This window comes from Dasypus novemcinctus, chromosome 12, assembly GCF_030445035.2.
Source record: "Dasypus novemcinctus isolate mDasNov1 chromosome 12, mDasNov1.1.hap2, whole genome shotgun sequence".
In the NCBI taxonomy this organism is placed as follows: Eukaryota; Metazoa; Chordata; class Mammalia; order Cingulata; family Dasypodidae; genus Dasypus; species Dasypus novemcinctus.
This window is the reverse complement of record NC_080684.1, coordinates 34,931,643-34,954,693: the sequence shown is the minus strand read 5'-3', so window position 1 is coordinate 34,954,693 and position 23,051 is coordinate 34,931,643. Positions and strand designations below refer to the sequence as shown.

At 44.8% G+C, this 23,051-nt stretch overlaps 1 protein-coding gene across 1 annotated transcript in view; it reads right to left on the bottom strand.

Moving 5' to 3' along the window:
- The window catches only part of BIN2 (bridging integrator 2), a 33,162-nt gene extending 11,325 nt beyond the window's left edge, over positions 1-21,837 (bottom strand). The window contains exons 1-7 of the mRNA XM_058308215.2: positions 21,688-21,837; positions 12,414-12,494; positions 3,585-3,639; positions 3,190-3,284; positions 2,528-2,623; positions 1,214-1,321; positions 826-911 (exon numbers count right to left, since the gene is read on the bottom strand). Coding sequence (XP_058164198.1) covers positions 826-911; positions 1,214-1,321; positions 2,528-2,623; positions 3,190-3,284; positions 3,585-3,639; positions 12,414-12,494; positions 21,688-21,768 — 602 coding nt within the window. The 5' untranslated portion in view covers positions 21,769-21,837. The remainder of the gene's footprint in view (positions 1-825; positions 912-1,213; positions 1,322-2,527; positions 2,624-3,189; positions 3,285-3,584; positions 3,640-12,413; positions 12,495-21,687) is intronic.
- Positions 21,838-23,051: the final 1,214 nt, after the last annotated feature.

The following is a 23,051-nucleotide window of genomic DNA, read 5'->3' as shown; positions in this document are numbered from 1 at the left end:
TTCTGTATAAATCTAGCTGTTTACTGAACCAGGCTTGTTTAAAAACAATACATGGGAGATAGACTTGGACCAATGGAAGGGGTGTCCGCCTACCACATGGGAGGTCCGCGGTTCAAACCCCGGGCCTCCTTGACCCGTGTGGAGCTGGCCCATGCGCAGTGCTGATGCGCACAAGGTGTGCCCTGCCACGCAGGGGTGTCCCCCATGCAGGGGTGTCCCCCGCAGAGGAGAGACCCACATGTGGGGGGTGTACCCCGTGGGGAGAGCCACCCAGTGCGAGGGAAGGTGCAGCCTGCCCAGGAGTGGTGCTGCGCGCACGGAGGGCTGGCACAGCAGGATGGCGCAGCAGGGGGAGGCACAGAGTCCTGGTGCCGCTGGTAGGGATGGAAGCGGTCACAGGGGAACATACGGCAGGTGGACACAGGGAGCGGACAACTCGGGGAAGGGGGAAGGGGAGAGAAATAAATAAAAAATAAATCTTAAACAAAAACAAAAACAAAACAAAACGATACACACTTGAGCATGAAAGCAGATATTCCTAATATGCACGGCAATGACATTTTACATGCCAAGATCCCTCCTACCCAAGAAGCATCTTGTCTTTAAACCCCAGAAAAGCTGCCAGGGCAAGGACGGTTATCTCTGTATTCCAGTTGAAGAAAAAACTGTCTAGAGAAAGAAGGTGGCTTGCCTAATACTACCCAGCAAGTTAGTGGCAGGGCCAAGACTTTCTCTCTCTCTTGGCCAGGGCTCTTTTCAGGAGGTGATGTGCTTGGGCCTGCCCCGGGGCACAAGTCCAGCTCTTTCCTGACTTTCGGTCATTACCTGTTGTAAAGAATAGGCAGCTCCTCCAGTAGTTCCCGGTTCAGATCTTCAAACACAATCTGGGCTTTGCTGAACTCTTCCTCTGCCTTGGTGGTAAAAGAGATAAGTGGTGGGAAAACCCTGAGCTGGAGGCTGGAGGCTGCCGTCTTCATCCTCTTTGCTTTTTCAGGGACTGCTAGGCTTACCTGGAACCATGCCTCTCCTTTCCCAGATCCACACCTTCCCCAGCCTCAAGTCCCTGATCATCCTCAGAGCATTATCAGTGTCAGAGGGAGTAAGATTTCCTTAGGGAAACGGGATGTCCAAGTTGTTTCCTAAACCCAGCCTGACCCAGTCATCAGTCCCCATCAGGGGCGAGTGAGGTCGAGGCTTTTCCAGCTCCCCCTACCTTGGCAGCCTTGGCTTCATCTTTCTTCTTGGCGTTCTGCACCGCCTCCAGGTGGTGTCGGGCACAGTCGTAGTCGACGAGTTTCCGACCCCGCTTGGCGATTCTCTCCTAACCCAGGGTGAGGAGAGAGGGCCTTGATTCTCACTTCAGTGTCCAGGATGTGGGTAACAAGAATACCAAGCACAGGGGCAAGATTCTTGGGTCCTATTATCAAATTTTGCTTTCTAACAGGGTTTTGTGCTTGAGAAAGCTCCCTTACATCTGGAAAAAATGGGGATTCTCATGGGAAGATAAGAGCACTGGGCAATCCTAGAGAGCATGTGGAAGCCTGCACCAAGTTTAAATATTTCCTATGAACCCACAGGAACAGGTTCAGCCTCCAGGAAAAACAGCCTTGAAAATCCTGCTAAATTAAAAGTCAGAAGTTTTAGGGCTTAGTCCCAACTCTGCCATTTACTATCCTTATGACCGAGAGCAAGGCACATCTCTTTTTGACCCATAGTAGCCCCGTTTCTATACAATATTATTTCAAAGATCAAATATTGAATAGCAATATAAATATATGACTATAAAGTGCTTTGAAAACTCTAAAGCACAAGAAAATAGGCAAATTATTACGAGCATGAGAGAAAGTCTGTCCAATCTCATTCAAACTGCAAATACCAGGGATATGTAAACTATGTCATTGACCTGTTTCTCTCTCAATCACAGAATCTGAAAAGATCTTAGCAATTATCTGGACTAACTTCTTATATAATATATAAAGCATCTCTATAATAGCCAAGGAAAGTAGTAAACTTCTGCTTGAACAGAGAACTCACAATCTTTAGTGTATTTCATTTCATTTTTGGAAAGCTTTAACTAGTAGATTAAGTCAGCTTCCCTCCAGTAGCTTCCTATTAATCTGAAATGAGCACAGTGCCCAACAGAATAGGTGTTTAAATTGAATGAATAAATGAATCCTAATCTGCTTTTTAGAACAGTATAGAAGAGGCTGAATTCCTCTTTCTCCTAATAGCCTTTCAAGTATTTGAAAATAACTATTATATCTCCTCCAAGTTTCCTTTTCTCCTCAATAAACATCCTTAGTCCCTTCAACTATTTTTCAGAGCTGAAAGGGATGCCCTGACCTGGACCTAATTCAATACTGGCCCAAATCTAGCTGACTGAAATTCAAGTTTAAACATAACCTTCACACTACCGCCGTCCCTCCACCCTAACCTCTTATCTAATCATCAGCCTTTCTAACCTATCCAACTTCATCTCTAACCATGGGCCACCCATAACCCAGCCTTGATTCTGTAAATTGAATACCTTAATCTCAGTAAACTGGGCTACATAGTTTTCCATGGTCCTTACAGCCTGGTCAGCCAGTTTCTCTTCATAGTCTTCCCAAAGGAGATCATTATTCTGTGGGATAGAGGCAGAGGTTGGTGAGGATTCCACGTCTCAATAACTGCCCACCAGGTAAGTACCCAAATTCTCTGCAAAAGCTTCCTTTCTGGAGCACTGTATTTAGGTTATGATGTTGGATATTGAAGAAGAGTCAGAGGGAAAACAGAAACAGTCCCTGCCCCAAGAACTCCCTATAGGAGACTGAACATACACATTCAGGAATTAAGAACAAGAACAAATGTCCAGAGCCCAGAATGCTAGAGCCTGGAGAATAGTGAGGCATGGGAGCAAATAACTGCATGAGGTTAGTTTTAAAAAACAATCAACCTTCAGGAGGTAAACTATAATGGTTTAAGAGGGGAAGAGAGCAAAAAATAGAGGAATCCACAGATAAGAGAAAACATGTGTTTACCTTTACAGTTACAGTTTCTCTCTACCAGCCAGTGACCGAGACTATTCGGACAGACAGTGTACACTGACCCCTTTGTTTTCCTAGTGGTTTGGATGGAGGAGCTCGGCTGAGGTTGTGTAGAGGGTAGGAGTGAGTGCTAAAGGAGTTGCAGAGCCCACGCCGTCCTTACCCCTATAATGGCCTTCAACTCCTCATGACCGTCCCACTCGCTGCTGTAGATCTCCTGCAGGGTTTCGGATACCTTCTTTGAACTTTCATGCATCACTGAAAAGAGAGAACTCAGTCCTACCACAAGTTTTCCCACATGGGTGACAAACAAATCAGTGGGTCCCAATTCAGAAGGACAAACTCAGGAGTTGGGTTATCAGCAAGGGAAGCTGGATGGGAATGAGATAGGAAAAGGCACTCTTCACAGGCCCACAGTGCCCAAGTCCAAAGGAACACCAGAGGCAGGGAAGTGATAAAAAGCCCAGGCCGGGCTGTCTTTCCTACTGGCGTTCATCTCCCAGACCTCTTGGTAGCTGCACAGATGTCCCCTGGACTCCCCTGTGCTGCCACACCTACCTTTCACTGCACTGAGAAAGTTCTTGAGGTCCTTGTACAGCTTGTGGCCTTCCGCCTGAAAGAGAGAAGCGCCGTTGGTAACTAAAAGAGATACATGTCAAAGATGCGCCAAAGGCTGAAGCAAAAAATTAAAGAAGAAATCACTGTTGGAGTTTCATCAAATATTTGCAATTGTTAAAATTAGTCTTTACTCTCTTTACCAACAAGTTGTAGTTTATTTTCTTCCAGGTAAAATTTTAAGTTGCGGGATTGCTAGAGCTTCCATTTCATTGGCATGACTTTCTTTTCTTTTGTTTGTTCTCCCTTCCAGTGAACAACAGCTTATATGCAAATTCCTCTGTTGAAATTTAAGTGTCCTCTAGGTGAAACTGTGTGATCCTCTGGTTACACCCTCCTTGCTGGGGACATAAACTGCTACACCTTCTGCAGACACAGGCCCTTTCCCTTCTCTGAATTCTTACACAGGCCATTCTTCTCCTAACGTTCTCCTCTGCCTTGCCTCATCCCACCCTTGCCTTCTGTCAGTTACCTGCCTAACACTACTCCTCCAAGGAGCCTTTCTGTTGGCTTCCTCCTGTTCTAACCCCTAAATCCTCCATAATTCTACGTATCTATCACTGATTTTATCTTTGTTCCTGTGTCTGAATTATCATTTTTTTTTTTGGCTAGGAACTCTCAACCACAGATTAGGTCTCCTCCCTCTAAAAAAGGAGGGAAGGAAGAAGAGGAAGGTATCATTTAAAGCTTGAAGTTCACTGAATGACATTGCAGTGACAGATACAGGCTATTATATATCTTGTCATAACTTACAAAATTGTGCAGGAGAGAGTGTAAACTACAATGTAAACTATAATCCACGCATAGTGGCAATGCTCCAGAATGTGTTAATCAATTTTAACAAATGTACCACATTAAGGAAGGATGTTGTTAATGAGGGAAAACGTGGAAGGGATAGGGAGCAGGACATATGGGAGTCCCCTATATTTTTTAATGCAACATCTACATACTCCACATATCTTTAAATATATATATACATATTTTAAAAAATAAAAATAAAGCTGGAAGTTCAAATCTCAACCCAACAGATGAACCATCTTTTTTTTTTTTAAGATGTATTTATTTCCCTTCTCCCTCCACCTTGTTGTCTGCTTTCTGTATCCATTCACTGTACATTCTTCTTTGTCTGCTTGTCTTCCCTTTAGGAGGCACTGGGAACTGATCCTGAGACCCTCTGGAGTGGGAGAAAAATGCTCAATCTCTTGTGCCACCTCAGCTTCTGATCTGCTGCATCTCTTATTGTCTCTCCTCTGTGTTGTGTCATCTTGCAGGGCCAGCTCTCCACTTGGGACAGCTTGCTTTTACCAGGAGGCCCCAGGAATCGAACTCTGGACCTTCCATATGGTAGAAGGGAGCCCATCTGCTTGAGCCACATCCACTTCCCAGATGAATCACTTTTTATAACTCTGAGAAATGTTTGTTTAGCCTTTGTTTTTTGAGTATCTCCAGCAACCAGAAACTCCTATCTTGCCTGGTAGTGCTTCTTTTTTTTCTTTTTCCTTTTAAATTGTTCTGACTTATTAGGGCTTTGGTCCACTGGTCTTAGGTTAATGCCTTCTGTAACTAAAGAGTAGATTTCATTTATCTTCCACACGTTTAAGGCATCTTTCATATGTTCATCCCAGAGCATTCTTTTGCACAGCTTTTTATTAACTGTTCCTCATAGTGTTGTTTTAAGCCCCTTCTCACTCTGATCTCTTTCCTCTGTGTGAACTCCACTTTCTAGGATTTGGGTAAAAAGGAAGTTTGAGGCCTGATGGTTAATATTTTGGAGCCTGACTTCAAGAGAATGAGATTAGGCCCACTTCAAAGGTATTCTACAGGTCAAGGCCCATGGGTCACAACAGTCCCCTTCACACCATTTGGACGGTAGAGTATTTGAAAGCCAAAATGTATTATGAAGTACACCATAAAATACTTGTCATGAACATGTTCATTTGTTTTCTTATTTATTTGTATTAATTACTGGACAGGCTATTGAGCATATGAAAAGTATTTCTTAAAATTATGGAAGAAAAACTAAAAATTCAGAAAATGTTATCTAATGATATTTCCCCCCTTTTGGGAATCTTTGGGAAAAGGTCACTTCTATTTAATTTTAGCAGTAGAAGATCAGGATCCGCTCAGTCAAATAAACATAGAAAACATGACTAATTATTTCATCACTCTTTTTGTCTCCAGGGATCTCCTCTAAGCCAGTGCGAACTTTTTTTTAAAAAAAAGATTTATTTTTTTATCACCCTCCTCATTCTTTGCCCTGTGTCCATTCACTGTGCATTCTTCTGGGTCTGCTTGTCTTCTCTTTAGGTGGCACCAGGAATCGATCCTGGGACCTTCCAGAGTAAGAGAGAGGTGCTCAATCTCTTGCACCACCTTAGCTTCTGGTCTGCTTCATCTCTTATTGTCTCTCTTCTGTGTCTCTTTTTGTTGTGTCATCCTGCTGTGCCAGCTCTCCACTCAGGCCAGCTTGTGGCATGGGCCAGCTTGCCATGCAGGCTAGCACTCTGCGTGGGCCAGCTCTCCACTTGGGCCAGCTCGCCATGTGGGCCAGCTTGCCTTCACCAGGAGGCCCTAGGAATAGAACTCTGGTCCTTCCATATGGTACACAGGAGCCCAATTGCTTGAGCCACATTCACTTCCCAAGTGCAAACTCTTGACCATTCCTCAGGTTGAAAGTCCATCTCAGGCAAACTGATAGAGACAGCAAGGAGAATACAGGGTATCAGGAGTGGGAAAGGGGGCGTGAAGAATGGGGAGATAATACATAAAGGGAACAGAGTTTATGCTTTGGGTGACAGAAAGTTTTGGTAATGGATGGTAGTGATAGTAGTAAAACATTGTGAATAAAATTGATATCACTGAATTGTGTATTTACAAGTGGTTAAAATGGGAAACTTTATGTTCTTTATATTTACAATAAAACAAACAAACACAAGGCCATCTCAGAGAACAAGAGTGAATACCATGGTTGAAGAGATGGGAAGACACAGAAAGCCTCAAAAGAGTCAAAGGTATGGTCAGAGAGGGGGGAGAACAGGGACTGTGCAGTGTGTCACAGGAGACGAGGATCAAGGCAGTGTCAGAGAAATAAATGACCAAGGAAGGATCTGACGTTAGAGAGGACAGAATGCAGGAGAAATGGGTAAAAGTAACTGGCCTTGGTAACTGGAGGTGACTACTGACCTTTGAGAAAACTCTTTTAATAGCATGATGGAGACAGAGTCAGTTACCAAAATTCAGAAATACTCAGCACTCACTAGGATGCTGTACTTCTTCCTTGCTTGACAAAAGGTATTTTTCCATTCACAGAAAAAAGTTTAGATAAACTAAGGTGTTAAATGTATATCATATCTTTTAATCAAGGATAAAGTAGGTAGGTAAGTTTGAGAGGTTTTTTTTTAAACAATTATTATTATTATTTTTTAAAGACCTATTTATTTATTTATTTCTCTCCCCTTCCCTGCCACCCTCCCTTGTCTGCTCTCTTTGTCCATTCGCTGTGAGTGCTTCTGTGTCCGCCTGTATTCTTGTCAGCGGCACCGGGAATCTGTGTCTCTTTTTGTTGCATCATCTTGCTGTATCAGCTCTCCGTGTGTGCAGCGCCATTCCTGGGCAGGCTGCACTTTCTTTCGCGCTGGGTGGCTCTCCTTACGAGGCGCACTCCTTGTGCGTGGGGCTCCCCTATGCGGGGGACACCCCTGCGTGGCAGGGCACTCCTTGCGCGCATCAGCACTGCACATGGGCCAGCTCCACACGGGTCAGGGAGGCCTGGGGTTTGAACCCTGAACCTCCCATGTGGTAGGCGGATGCTCTATCCATTGAGCCAAATCTGCTTCCCTTCCTTTAAGTTCTTGTTCTTCCCTTGGAAGCGATGATGTGTGGGGAGGGGGAGGAGGCATCACTGGGTATCATTTCATTTCGCTGACCCGTCATCCCTGGAATGTGTCCAGGCTGAAATATCCCTAATGCCTGCATCTCCCTCTTTTCCTGACAAGTGTGGCTGAGTCTTAGGTTCTCACTTGTCTACCAGTTAGGACATTTGGCTCTACCACCAACTAGCAAGGTATTCCATGTCTCGGGCTTCAGTTTCCTCATTTATTAATGCAGAATAAGGCCATTTCCAGATGTAAATCTTATGATTTTATCACTTCTGCTCTCTGAATTCTTGCCAAACTCTTGACATTACTATAAAGAGTCCAAGTCAGTCCCTCCTACCTCTTATACAGTTCCAGCTCTTAGTTAATGAACCACTTAACCCGGAAGCTTCCTCTAACACTTAGGGAGACAGTGCTATATCCTAAGAGACTGGAGTACTGAGGATGGAGAAGATAGGACTTGTTCTGGGGGATTCTTTACTTGCTACAAGGAAATTGGGCTCAGAGAAACTCACACACTCAGCAAAACAAAAGTAAATTAACATGACCAAACCTTGAACAAATACTGAAAGTACTTGATATAATGGAGATCCAGGAGGGTAAAATGAAGCTACATTTTTATATTTGACTTTAAAGACAATAAATTGGAAGCAGCTGTAATTTCTAGAAATAAAAAGATTAAAATGCTTCTTGAGGAAAATAATTCTTGCTTTATTTTTTGAAGAAGGGAGTAAGGGGAAAACAAGCAGAGTCTCAGTTAAGAATTACCTATGGAAATTTGGTCAGGAACCTGTGAAGTTTGGGAATGACTGGAAAAACTATTAATAAAAAGGTTACCAGCAACATGGTGGGTGAGTACAAGGCACATGAGAAATACTCTGGTATCCTTCACTTTAAATCTCCTTAAACTTGTCCTTTTTCCTCCCTGCTCTTAGACCTGACTGTACATGTTAAACAATGCTACAGGGAGGCAATCAGCAAAATATAGACCATAGGAAACTCTGCAGGACAATTAGCAACACATAAGCTGCAAAAAAGGGAAAGAGTAGAAATTTATAGATTAAGAAACTTCAGGGGAAACGGACTTTGGCCCAGTGGTTAGGGCGTCCGTCTACCACATGGGAGGTCCGTGGTTCAAGCCCCGGGCCTCCTTGACCCGTGTGGAGCTGGCCCATGCGCAGTGCTGATGCATGCAAGGAGTGCCCTGCTACACAAGGGTGTCCCCCGTGTGGGGGAGCCCCACGCGCAAGGAGTGCACCCATAAGGAGAGCCACCCAGCGCGAAGGAGGGAACAGCCTGCCGAGGAATGGCGCCGCCCACACTTCCCGTGCCGCTGACAACAACAGAAGCGGACAGAGAAACAAGACGCAGCAAGAAGACACAGAAAACAGACAACCGGGGGAGGGGAGGGGAATTAAATAAATAAAAATAAATCTTAAAAAAAAAAAAAAAAGAAACTTCATCCTGTGGAGTGGGTATAGCTCAGTGGTTGAGTACCTGCTTTGCATGTACTAGGTCCCAGGTTCCTTAAAACAAACAAACAAGTCTCTCTAAGAGACTTAAACATGTCAACTAGTTGCTGACTTAAACAATCTTTAAAAATATATGACAAGAAAATCTGAACATTGGATATTTTATACTAGGGAATTATAGCTAATTTTTAAAGATATCACTAAAACTTACATTTTAGTAGAATATTTAATAACCTGAAAAGATATTTGTACTATATAGTTCAGTACTTAAGTTAAAAGGTAAGTTGCAAAACCATATGCATGGAACAATCTCACTTTTATAAACCTAATCTATATATTTATCATGGATATCTTTAGATATCATATATAGAAATAGAGCAAAGTCATTGTGGGAATATAAAACAACACTGGCTGTTAACTCAGTAAGTTGTGATATACTTTCTGACTTGCTGTGATGAATAAATAATGTTTTATAGAAAAACATTTTTTAGGTGTGCTAATGGTATTGGGGTTAAATTTTTTTTTTTAAGATTTATTGTTCTCCACTCCCTCATTGTTTGAGCTTGCTGCCTGCTGTGTCTGTTCATTGTGTGCTCATCTTTTTTTTTTTAAGATTTATATTTTATTTATCTCTCTCCCTTTCCCTCTCCCCCTGCTCCAGCTGTCTGCTCTCTGTGTCCATTTGCTGTGTGTTCTTCTGTGACCACTTCTATCCTTATCAGTGGCACTGGGAATCTGTGTTTCTTTTTGTTGTGTCATCTTGTATCAGCTCTCTGTGTGTGCAGCACCATTCTCGGGCAGGCTGCACTTCCTTTCGCACTGGGCAGCTCTCCTTACAGGGCGCACTCCTAGGGCGCGGGGCTCCCCTACATGGGGGACACCCCTGCGTGGCAGGGTACTCCTTGCACGTATCAGCACTGCGCATGGGCCAGCTCCACACAGGTCAAAAAAGCCCTGGGTCTGAACCGTGGACCTCCCATGTGGTAGGCAGATGCCCTATCCATTGGGCCAAGTCTGCTTCTCTGCGTGCTCATCTTCTTTATAGGAGGTCCCAGGAACTGAACCTGGGATCTCCCATGTGGGAGGGAGGGACCTAATCACTTGAGTCACCTCTGCTCCCTGCTTGCTGTGTCTCTTCATTGCATCACCTTGTTGCACCAGCTCACCCCGCTAGCCTATCGCTTCAGCGTGCTGTCCTGCTCATCTTCTTTAGGAGGCACTGGGAACTGAACTCAGGACCTCCCATGTGGTAGGTGGGCACTGAATTGCTTGAGCCACATTTGCTTTCCTGGGGTTAAATTTTTAAGAGTTATCTTAGAGATTCATAATAAATTTTTATGGATGAAATGATCTGACACCTGGAATCTGCTTCATAATAATTGAGGATGGGGAAAGTGGATGAGGACATAGATGAAACAAGATTGCCCAAGAATTGATAAATTATCAAAGCGCTTTGATATGGATTCACTATACAAGTCCCTCTAACCTTTGTGCATACATGAAATTTTCCATTTAAATAAGTTTTAAAAAGTACACATAACCAGGATCTACTCCCAGAGATCTTGCATTTAAAATTTCCCTAAATGGTTCAGTGACAGGTCAGTTGGTCCTACTTTGGAGTTTGTGTTCCTGAGTGTGATGGAGTTGGACTCAGATGTGACCTCTCTACACATGCCTCCTGGTCACTTTTACTGGACCTGTGGTTGGCCCTGGGGTTGGTGTATACTCAGGAGACCTGACTCTCTGGACTGTCCATGTGATAGCCAGCCCCTGAGCCTCACCAGACTTGCAACTCCTACCGTCTGGTTTATTGGACTTACTCTGGCCAGCTGACAGGGAGGTGAAAAAGGTCAGCCGCCACACCAGGGAGCCAGGAGGGCCTACAGCTGCAGGTGGGAGAATTGCATCCATCATCCATGTGGAATCTAAGCCCCCTCTTGATATAGAGGGGGAGTGGACATAGCCATCCCAGGGTCCACAGGCTGAGGAGTGGAGTGGGGATTAGAGTGGACTTATTGATGTTCTGCTATGGAAATATTGTGCTTAGTAATTGAAGAAATTGTAGCATTGATGTGGAGAAAGTGGCCACGGTAGCTGCTGAGGGTAGGGAGAAGGAAGAAGATATATGATGTGGGGTTATTTTCAGGACTTGGAGTTGTCCTGGGTGGTGCTGCAGGGACAGATGCTGGACATTGTATGTCCTGCCATGGCCTACTGGGTGGATTGGGGGAGAGTGTAGACTATAATGTAAACCACTATCCACGTGGTGCAGCAGTGCTCCAAAATGCATTCACCAAATGCAATGAATGTGCCACAATGATGAAAGAGGTTGTTGATGTGGGAGGAGTGGGGTGAGGGGGTGGGGGATATGGGGACCTCCTATTTTTTTAATGTAACATTTAAAAAAAAAATAAAGAAGAAAAAAAAAAGTGAGGCAACAGACTTTGGGTGAGAAAGTACCTCTTATGGTACCATGAGTTGGACTCTTTAGGGCCTTATGACGATAAGCTTCTATCCTAATTAAATACCCTTTATAAAAGCCAACAGATCGCTGGTACTTTGCATCAGCACCCCTTTTGGCTGACTAATTAAAAAAAAATTTTTCCCTAAATGATCCTGAGATAGTATACTACTAAACTAGATGATAGCTAATCTCCTTCTCAATATAACTTTTAAAATTATTTTCCATATAATTCAATTAACTGGATATTCATATAAGGTAATAATTCCTTTCTCTTATAAAGAGGGGATAGCAATCCCCAAGGCTGATATAAGAATTAAATGAGACAATGCACATGAAACTGGAGTACAATGCCTGGCACATTGTAGGTGGAAAGTCAAATATGCCATGGACTAAGCTATCACTTCTTAATGTGAATAGTCTACATAAAAATACTCATAATGCCCAGGTGAGATTGAAGGAACAGTGAGAATAGGAAGTTTGGTGGAGGGAATAACAACTGAAGCATAGAGGTATTATTTTAAAATAAAGGGCTTGGGTGGGGTAGATGGTAGTAGATAAGGAGGCAACAAGGAAGACCTGGGGCTGGTGAGGTGAGACGAGCCCTACCATGAGAAAGAGACAGGCAACCTGCGGGAATGAGAAAGCCAAAAACTAAGGTGGAAACGGCTTACTTTGACTTTGATTTTCTGGTGATGCCATTGTACTTGGAATTCCTGAGGGGAACCAGTAGTAGAAGAGAGGAACACTCATCCATCCCCCACACTTCCAGGGTCAGGAAGAACAGGACAGGTAAGTTTTTCTGGTTCCCAGGAGAAGGATAAGCAGCGAGTCACCCTGTGGCTTTTACCTCGGGGGAAATGGCTGGTGGGGGACTTGCTGGTTTACAGAACCTGCGGTTCTGCCACTTAGCACTCAGTCTTCTTTCTTCCTCTGAGCCTTCCTTCCCCACCTTCCAGCTTACCTGTTGCTGGTAGAAGTTGTTAGCACTTTGTTCAAACCGTTCATCTTTGGTTTCAACAGTTTTCCCCAGCTTCTGCAGCACCTGGGAAATAAGTCAGAAAGGCCCCGAAAGGTTATACTCAATTATCTTTTCTCAGTTTGCCTCCTCTGACCCTAGCTTCTCTGAGTCTCAGATGCAACTGCAGTGAACAGAATGAAGAATATAACATGTTGGGGTACTCTGAGGTTATACAGCAGTTAGCTGGAGTTAAATATAAAGCCCAGTATAAAAAAGGTACATTTTCCTGAAATGGTATTGTTATTATTTGAAGTTTAATTTAAAAAATTTTTTTAAGAGGTTCCAGGGCTTGACCCCAGGACCTCATACATGGGAAACAGGCACTCAACCACTAGGCTTCATCTGTTCCCTAATGAGAGTTGGTTTTTCATTTGTTTGTTTTGTTTTTAGGAGGTAGTAGGGAATGAACCAAGGACCTTGGACATGGGAAGCAGGAGCTCAACCACTTGAGCTACATCCACTCCCTAAAGTTTTCTGAGAGGAAAGGAGGGAGCATTATATTAAAACAAGGATAATGAGAAGAATGCAAAATGTGCATGGTTTTTAAAGATAAAACACAAGCCTTGAAAACATTTTTCACTTGAAAGATCCTCTGGCAACCATAGCCATAGATTCCTCTGGGTAGATGGTAGATGAGGTTAGAGAGGTGGGCAGGGAACTCTTCTCTTGTCAGGGGCTCTTAGGGACCACTTTGAGAAACTCTGACAGAATACACTTGAACATCAGATAGAGAAGAATGCTATCCATGTCCCTTTCTTCTTCTCTGGGAAACCTGAGAGTCAACCATCATAGAGGCCTCAGTGCCAAAACAAAGGGCATAGAGAGGAAAAAGACTCAGTCCCTCTTCTTATATAGCTCCTTCTTAGAGGAGACACTCACTGAGAAACAAGTAATTACATGTGGTAAGAAAGCCTGACTTCTACCTGTAACCCTCAGTTTTGAAGGAGTCACACCACCAAAGTTAGAATCTCAGGAGTCGCCCTCAACTACTTGTCTGCCCATCCTTCATCATTTTCATCAAATCCCTCAACATATCTGTCATTCTTACCTCCTGTTATCTCTGGAAACCATCCCATGCCCTTTAGTCTCACTGCCATAGGCTTGTTACAGGTCTTTGTCATTTCTCACCTGGTCTGCTGAATAGACTTAGTCTCTTTTATTTCTAATACATCCATCTACACCCCAGCCAAGGTTACATTTATAAAAGGCAAATCTAATTACGTCTCAAGTCATGCTACTAATCAAGTCATGTCACTGCTCAAAACCTCCTACTGGTTCCCTATTCGTTTTTGTTTTTTTAAACAATCAATTTTATTGATACGTATTAATAAAGCATACAATTCATCCAAAGTGTGCAATCAGTGGTATTCGGTACAATCACCTAGCTGTGCGTTCATCACCTCAGTCGTCAGAGCATTTTCATTATTTCAATAATAATAAACAAAAAAAGACAAGAAATTTCCTCACCTCTCAATCTCTGTTTTCTCCATTCATTTGTTTTTTATTTTTATTATTTTTATGTTATTTTTATTTATTTATTTTCCCCCATTCATCTGCTCAACAATTTTCTTATTAAATGTCCATTATGTATCTTCCAGACTATAAGTTAGCGTGCAAACTCTAACATACATACTAACCTTAATGATCTGAGTTGTCTTTAATCCTCAACTTTCAATTTTCCTTCTCCCTGTAGACCCCCCTCCCAGATACTTTCTCAGTTTCCAAAATAAGCCACACTGTCGCTTGTCATAAAGACTGTTCCCTATTCCTAGAATGCCCTTCCCCACTTTATCAGTCAGGCAAATACTTATTAAAAAGCCAGCTCACACTCCATATCCTCCGTGATACTTAACCACATCTACCTCATCCCATGATTTAATCAAGTTCATCATTCCCTCCTAAGAGCTCTCACCTTCTGAACCCTGTGTACCCTTCTAATATTTCATTTCATTATTTGTTTTTATCCATGTCTCCTTCTAAACTGTGAGCTCCCTGAGGACTGGGTGCTTGCCTTACTCATCTAGATTTCTCAATAATCAGCAAATAGATCATAATTGTTAAAGGAAGGAGAGTGGGACTGAGGGGACAAATGGGCTGGAACTTAGACTGGAATAGAGTATAAAGAGTATGGGTGGAAAGAGGATTCTAAGCAAAGGCAAGAGCATTTGCGAAGTCCTGGAGGTATAAGAATTCACAGCAGCTTCATGAGATTGTTCAGATGATTTAGGACGTGTGATGGTGAGTGCTTGGAAGAAGCTAGAAAGGGAGATTAGAGGCTCACTGCGACGGACTTTGAATTGCATGTAAGAGTACCCAGGTTTGGGGAATGAGGAAGATTCACACAAAGACTATTCTGGGAGAGGGGGTGGGGATATGGGAATCCCCTATATTTTTGATTTAACATTTATGTTATCTAAACCTTCTTTAAAAACAAATTATTTTTATTTAAAAACAAAACAAAACTGTTCCAAATGTCTCCATCCTTAATTTTGGAGTTAGAGTCTCTCATTTCTGGAGCACGCTCTTCAGTGGGTCAAAGGCTCTGGAGTCAGACAGATACTGGCTCTCATCTTGGCCTTTGCACTTACTGGCTATAAACCTTGGGCAAGTCAGCTAAGCTCCTGAGCCTCCGTTTACATAATCCCTCCCTCCCTCATTAAGAAGATATCTCCCTGGTGTTGGTGGGAGGTTTAAGTGATGTTACATATGTAAACTGCTTTCACAGTGCCTGTCCTATAGTAAGCACTCAATACATATCCACTATTATTATGTTTAGTTCTACCTCCTTACCTGTAAATGCCTGTCTTTACTTCCTTTTCTGTTTAGCCACATGTTGGCCTGTCTCTAACTTCATCTCGCTAACCACCCGGATGTGGGTGTACAGTCTGCTGTCCCTGGCTCCACCCTCCCTCCCCAAGAAACACTGTCCTCTACCACAAAGTTGCAAAACCACCTTGTTTAGTGATGAGTGCAGCTCTCACTTCCTTCCCCTTCCCCTCCCTTCCTTTGCCTGGGGCGTTGTTCTTAGGTGGAGGGGACTGTAGGATGGAGAAGAGTAAACTCTCCAGTCAGCTAGGACACCGAGGGTCAGGCCAATCTCCCCAATCTCCCCAGTCCCTAAAGAGCTCAAGGCTAAAGGTTTGGAGGGTGTGGGGGGATATGTGTGTGCTGAGGAAACCCTCCCACCTGCAGCTCTGAAAATGAAAATGGTGATTATCATTGCCCCAGAAAAGTAGCCCAACGCCCTGGGCCCAAAGTCACTTCTTGACCTAATCAGCAGGACCCTGTGTCAGGGCATTTATATTGTAGGTGTTCTTCCTCACCTAGACGTCCTTGAAGGAGGATGATGTACAGATTCTCCACAGATGCTTGTTGTAAAAATGAATTCTACTTTTGGACTGCTTCCTAATGAAAGCTTATGGAATACCAATGCCTAAAGTCCTTCTCTGAGAATTCTATCCCAATTTGTCTGGCCTGGTCGCTGAGAAATTAGAATACATATATTTAGAGAGAAAAAGTAAGAACAAGAGAGAAAGTAAATAGGACAACCTACAGAAAGGGAGAAAACACATGGAAACCATACAGCTGATAAATGTTTAATATCCAGAATATATAAAGGATTCCTACAACTCAACAATAAAAAAGACAACCCAGTTTAAAAATGGGCAAGGGACCTGAATAGACATTTCTCTAAAGAAGATACACAAATGCCCAATAAGCACATGAAAAACTGCCCAATATCATTAGCTACTAAGGAAATGCAAATCAAAACCACAAAGCATGCCCGCTTCCCATATGGGAGATGCCAGGTTCTGTTCCTAGTGTCTCCTAAAAACAAAAACAAACAACAAGCAAACAGAAAAAAAACAAATCAGTCAGGGGAGCCGATATGGCTCAGTGGCTTCCTACATTTGAGGTCTGGTACCTCAAAAAAAAACACACACAAAGAGAAACCACTATACACCCAGTAGAATGGCCATTAGGGAAAAAAATATACACAGAAAATAAGGCTGGAGAATATATGGGGAAATAGGAACACTGATTCATTGTTGGTGGAAAAGTAAAATGATGTAGCTGCTGTGGAAAACAGTTTGGCTGTTCCTCAGAAAGCTTAGAATTACTATATGTCCTGAAAATTTCACTTCTATAAACCCAAAAGAACTGAAAGCAGGGACTTGAACACATATCTGTACATCACTGTTCATAACAACATTATTCATAATAGTCAAAAGGTGGACACAACCTAAGTGCCCATCAACAGATGAATGGATAAACAAAATGTTGTGTATATACTCAATGGTATATTATTATGCCATAAAAAGGAATAAAGTTCTGGTATATACTACAACATGGATGAACCTTGTAGCTATCATGTTGTGTGAAATAAGTCATACACAAAAGGACAAATATATATATATAAAAGTATTTTATTTTATTTATTTCTCTTCCTTTCCCCTCGTTGTCTGCTCTCTGTGTTCATTCGCTGTGTGTTCTTCTGCATCCATTTGCATTCTCAGTGGCACTGGTAATCTGTGTCTCTTTTTGTTGCGTCATCCTGCTGCATCAGCTCTCTGTGTGTGCAGCACCACTACTGGGCCCGCTTTGCTTTTTTCACGTGGGGTGGCTCTCCTTGTGGGCGCACCCCCTGTGTGTGGGGCACCCCTGTGCGGGGGACACCCCTGCGTGGCGTGGCACTCCTTGTGCGCAGCAGCACTGCACATGGGCCAGCTCACCATGGGTCAGAAGGCCCGGGGTTTGAACCCTGGACCCTCCATATTGTAGGCAGACACTCTATCAGTTGAGCCACATCTGCCTCCCAAATAATTGAACTATTATATGAAACAGAATATTCATAGAATCAGTAATTAGAATACAGGTTACCAAGGAAAAGAGTTTGGGGTAGGGATTGAGAGTTAAGGCTTAATGGGTTTCCATTAGGAGTGGTGGAAAAATTTGGGTAATGGATGGTGCTGATGGTAGCACATTATGAATGTAATTAATACCGCTGAATTGTATACTTGAAAGTGGTTAAAATGGGAAATGCTATGTTGTATTTATTTTACCACAATAACAATCTTTTTAAAAGTTGGTGGGGACTAGAGAAAAGTTTGCTGGGGAGCAGGAGGAGGAAGGATGTTCCAGACAAATGGAACAGCATATGTGAAGGCCAGGAGACCCAGGTAGGGCTGTCAAAGCAAAGATATGTGATTCTGTCCACCTTCTGTGGCTCTTCTTAAGGCAGCCCTTTTCCCAGCTTTTCCTCCCACCACTCCCCCTGCTTCAGCTCAGATGCATTTCTCACTATTCTGCCTAAAAGGGATTTGTAGATTTCATGCCTTACTCATGCTGGCACTCCTCAGTTGGAATGCTCTGACCATTCTTGCCTCAACTTACCCACAATTCCGACCTCAAATTCAGCCTCTACTCTAAAGCCTCCCCTGATTTTCCCCAATTGGATGTAACCTTTCTGAATCCCCACAGAGACTTGTATACCTCTTGGGTCACTCATTTTACTTTTTAAAAACTAGATTGTAAGCTTCTGGCAGGCAAGACTGCTTTTTACTCATCTCTGAATTCTCTCCTGGTTCTAGCCCTGTACCCTGAACAAAGGAGTTTTCTGGAAACATATCTTGAATTGAATCAGCTGGGGTACAAGTTAAGTAAAACTCAACAGAGGAAGTAAAACCAACAAAGGAGTGAGAAACAATGCCCTTTCTCAGGGGACATTTGAGAGGTTTGCCACAAAGAAATAACAAACAGATGGCGAAAGCACTGGTTTGAAAAATGAAGATATCTCGTACACTAAAAACACAACAAAGCCAGCTTGAATTCAGTCCCATGTTGAGTCTGGGTGGGAACCAGAAAATAGAACAAGGGAACCAGAAAATAGAACAAGGAGAAGAATGCTTCCTCCCATTGTATTTGACGGTGTTGAGTTCTACCAGACGTTCCCTCACAGGTTTATAAAAGAGGCCTGAGCAAAAGGTGTTTCTACTTAGCTCTGCTCTTTCTAGAAGAGGATCAGCAGGAAGTTGGGAGGCATAGATGTCAGAGTAGCTTACCAGGCATGTTGTAAAGAAAGCAGCCTGAGGGTGGGATTCAAAGGCAGGACGCCTGGTTTTAATTTTAGTTACCAATCTCTTTTGAACCTGTTTTCTCTTTGTAAAACTGGGATTAATAACTTCCTTAAAAGGTGGTAAAAATGAAGTGAGATCATATCATTAGAATGTTGACTCCATAAATGGACAGATGATGCCTTTATGTCTTTTTTGTTATATCCCTGTGACCCCTTAGCTATTACAGCTATTACTCAAAAGATTAAATTCCACAACGATGTGATTATACCAAATACCACTGATTGTACACTTTGGATGACTTGTATGCTTTATTAATATATATCGATAAATTTGATTTGTTAAAAAAATGAAAAAAAAAAGATTAACTCCAACTGCTCATAGAAAAAGTGCACATTTTCTCAGGGAATACTTTCTCTTTACTGCAACTTTCTCCCTCTTTATCCCAAGAACTTACCAGGGCTCAAGGAGTATGGCTCCAAGCCGAGCCCCCTCCCACATCCCAGGCCATTCCCACCCAGCCACCAATTCTAGGGTGCCAGCTGCACTGCTCCAAGTTCAGTGTCTGCCTATCCCCGCCTGAGTCTGAGGTCAAAGTATCCCCTTGTTTTCTGCATCAGCCTGGAAACTCCCCAGTGCATAAGCGAGGCTGTTCCTCAGTCTTGACCTCGTCAGGGTTCCAGCCAAGAACAGGGCGGCTGGTTCTCTCTTAGGAGGTGTCTGATTCTGAGGTTCAAGGAGGCCTCTTCTCTTCTCCCTGTGGCATCAGAGCAGGTTCCTCCTTACCACCTTGAATTCCCAAATCAGAGCACATCAATGCTCTCATTTTACAGATTCAAGACCTAAGCATTTCCCCCAGAGCAAGGAAATGATTTACCTACGTCTTGTGAGATGGCATTCAGAAAAGGAGAGGAAAACCAAGCAGGCGTGTCATGAGGATGACAGGCTGGATGAGGACAAGGAGTGAAAGAGTGAGGTAAAACCTGTATTTTTAAAAAATCACTATGGCCCATGAGGTTTTGCTGTTGTTCTTCTACCGCACAGTGCTGCATTCTCCTCTTCTTCCTCCCCCCTCGCCATCCCCCCACCGCAGGCTAAACCTTCACACAGGTATTGCTCTTAGGGCTATCAGATTTGTAACTCAACTGCCTTGGCAGAGGTAAAACCATAGTCAAGGTGAAGTTAGGGGAAAGTGAAATAATAAAATCTGGCCACATAAAATCTTTCCTCCTCCTTTCTATATCATACCATCCTCAGACAAAGATAGGAAAATAAAAAGATAGGACCCCAGCTTCCTCAGACAAAGATAGGAAAAGAAGGTAGAGCCCCTCTCCCATTTGAAAGCCTCCCAGACAGGGATCGAATCCACATTTAGTTCTCTGTTGACAATCCCCACTTTGGAGAGCTGGCTGCCTTTAATTCTTTTTTTTTTTTTTAATTAAAATTAAAAAAATAATGCCTAAAACACAGGATTCTCATATACCACCTTATTATTTTTACCTTGCATTGTGTAACATTTGTTACAATTCATGAAAGCACATTTTTGTAATTGTTCTCTTAACCAACGTTCACGGTTTAACGGTTCATTGTGTTGTGCAGTTCCATAGATGTTTTAAAATCTTTTACTCTAGGACCCCATACACAATCTAAAATTCCCCTTTTAACTACATTCAAACATACAATTCAGTTTCCTTAATTATGTTCCCAATGTTGTGCTACCATCACCACCATCCATCACCAAAACTTTTCCATTGTCCCAATGCCCTTCATTCTTCCCAGGGCCCAACCCAAGGCCCCATCTTTAAAAGACGACTATCTCAATTCCTCAACAGGTCCTGTTCCTGCAACTGCTTCCGAGGCAACACCATAAACCCTTAGAAAACCAAAAACTCTATCTCGGGTCTTTCTTAACGTCTCTTCCCCACTTTTTCATGTGTGTTCTCATACCATCTCCTCTATCCCAGTGTAGCAGACGATCAGAAAATAACCAAGGAAAATACTCTGGACAGGAAGAAGAATGCCATTAAAATGTGTGTTGCGCTGTGTCCACACAATCTACACAGACAGGTAAGTTAGAGAGACAGCCTAACCACACACTAGTGCAGGAGCAGGACCATCAGGGCTAACCAAGGACACAACCGAAAGAGTTTCCTTCATCACCTTGATCCTGAGCGATGTATTCTTCAAGGCCACAGGGAGGTACAGGAAGCAGATACGGGCTACATAAGCGTAAACAGCACGCACAAGCTTGGCAGGGTTAGGTACACAGAGAATCAGGCGAAATTATTCTAGTGCTCAGAGGGCTCCCAGTCCAGACTAACCCGTATTACGCAGCCCGTAGTACGCTACCTTATGACTTTGGGAAAATGACTGTCTCTGAACCTGCAGTGCTATCATCTGTAAAACACCAACCTTGCTGGATTGCTAGGGCAGTGTGCTGCACGGAGCCTTCAGCTATTACCCTTCTTTCACCTTTTCTGGGGCAGATGCCTCAAACGCAGCGTGAGGGCTGTGAAGGCTGCTGAAAGACTTGCCTCCCCAGCTTCCCCACCCTTGCCCAAGACTGGGCAAATCTGCCCAAATCTCTCCAGTCTGCCTAAGTCAATGAAGACCCACTCCCGGCTCTGGTTCCCGGGGGGGAGCCGGGGCTGTCCTCCTTAGGCCGGAGCCCCCTTGCCTTGCGCGCCCCCCGCACTGCCCCCCGCACTGCCCCCGCACTGCCCCCCGCACTGCCCCCCGCACTGCCCCCCGCACTGGCCCCCGCACTGGCCCCCGCACTGGCCCCCGCACTGCCCCCGCACTGCCCCCTGCACTGCCCCCTGCACTGCCCCCTGCACTGGCCCCCGCACTGCCCCCGCACTGCCCCCGCACTGGCCCCCGCACTGCCCCCGCACTGCCCCCCGCACTGCCCCCCGCACTGCCCCCGCACTGCCCCCGCACTGCCCCCCGCACTGCCCCCGCACTGCCCCTGCACTGCCCCCTGCACTGCCCCCGCACTGGCCCCCGCACTGCCCCCCGCACTGCCCCCGCACTGCCCCCCGCACTGGCCCCCGCACTGCCCCCCGCACTGCCCCCGCACTGCCCCCGCCTAGGGCCTCGGCTCCTCGCCGGCGGCGGGGGAGGCAGCGGGGCCGGGCGCCTACCTTCTCCTGGGCCCTGCTGAACTTCTTCTGCACCTGCTTGGCGAAGAGGCCGGCGGCGCCGCCCGCCCTGCCCTCGGCCATCCTGCCGGCTCCCACGGGACGGCCTGCCCCCCGCGGCCTGTGGTTTTCTGGAGGCCCCGAGGAGGAAGTGCGGGCTCCCGGCATGCCCCGCAGCCGGCGCCGAGGCCCCGCGCTTCCCGCCCGCGCGAGGCTCCCCCTGCGGGCCCCGCGCTCCCCCACGGCCTCCCCACGGCCTCCCCACGGCCTCCCCACGGCCTCCCCACGGCCCACCTGCGCCCCGAGGCCCAGGGCAGCGCCCCGAGGCCCAGGGCAGCGCCCCGAGGCCCAGGGCAGCGGGCCGGCCCGCGGGGGCGCCTGGGGGCTGCAGCCGGGCGGGCAGAGGCGGAGACTTGGACCTGCCCGCAGGCTGCGCTCACTCCAGTCCGGCGTCACGCCGGCCCCGCTGCGTCCCAAGGTGGACCAAGACGTTCGGGAAGTCAAATTAGCTCTCACCATCAGCCCTGAAAAATACCTGATAAAATAGGACGGGAAATATTGTGATTTCCAATCAGCAAGGATATTTACTGTATCGAGAAACGTGTTTCAGTTCAATGGGTATGTGTTCTCGGTGGCCAAGTAAAACGTGTTTCTTACTCCAAGTTGAAATTTTTAAAAATGGAAAGCCACCGGCAGAGAGTTTGGCTCCAAGACTTGGATGGGAAAGAATCTAGTGCAGAGAGCGGACAGGACCCCAGATCTGAACTTAAAAGGGAGGGGCGGGATTGTGGTTAACAACTATCTGCATTCTCTCATGAACTCTAAAAATGTACAATACTAAACCATGTTAATAATAAGGGGTATGTGGGGGGAAATGGGTGGAAATTAGTGGTAATCGCCTGATAATGTTCTTTCGTAATTTGTAACAAATGTTCCGCAACAGTGGCAGGTGTTGCTGGAGGGGTGGTTTATGGAAATTCTGCACATTATGCATGATTGTTTTGTAAGCTCACAATCTCTCTAATAAAAAATATATATTAAAAGTGGAAAGCGACTGTGGCTCAATTGATTGGGCTCCTGTCTACCATATGAGAGGCCTGGGTTCGCATCCCAGGGCCTCCTCTTGAAGGCAAGCTGGCCAGTGCCCACCGAGAGCTGACAACGCTTGTCGGTGGAGAGCTGACACAGCGAGATGACGCAACAAAGGGAGACAAGCAGACAAGCAGAAGAATGCTCAGCGAATGGACACAGCAACAGCAAGTTACGGTGTGTGTGGGGATAAATAATTTTTAAAAATTTTAAAAATTTAAAAATTAAAACATATAAAAATAAGAAGAAATATAACACAATAAAAAAATAAAAGGGAG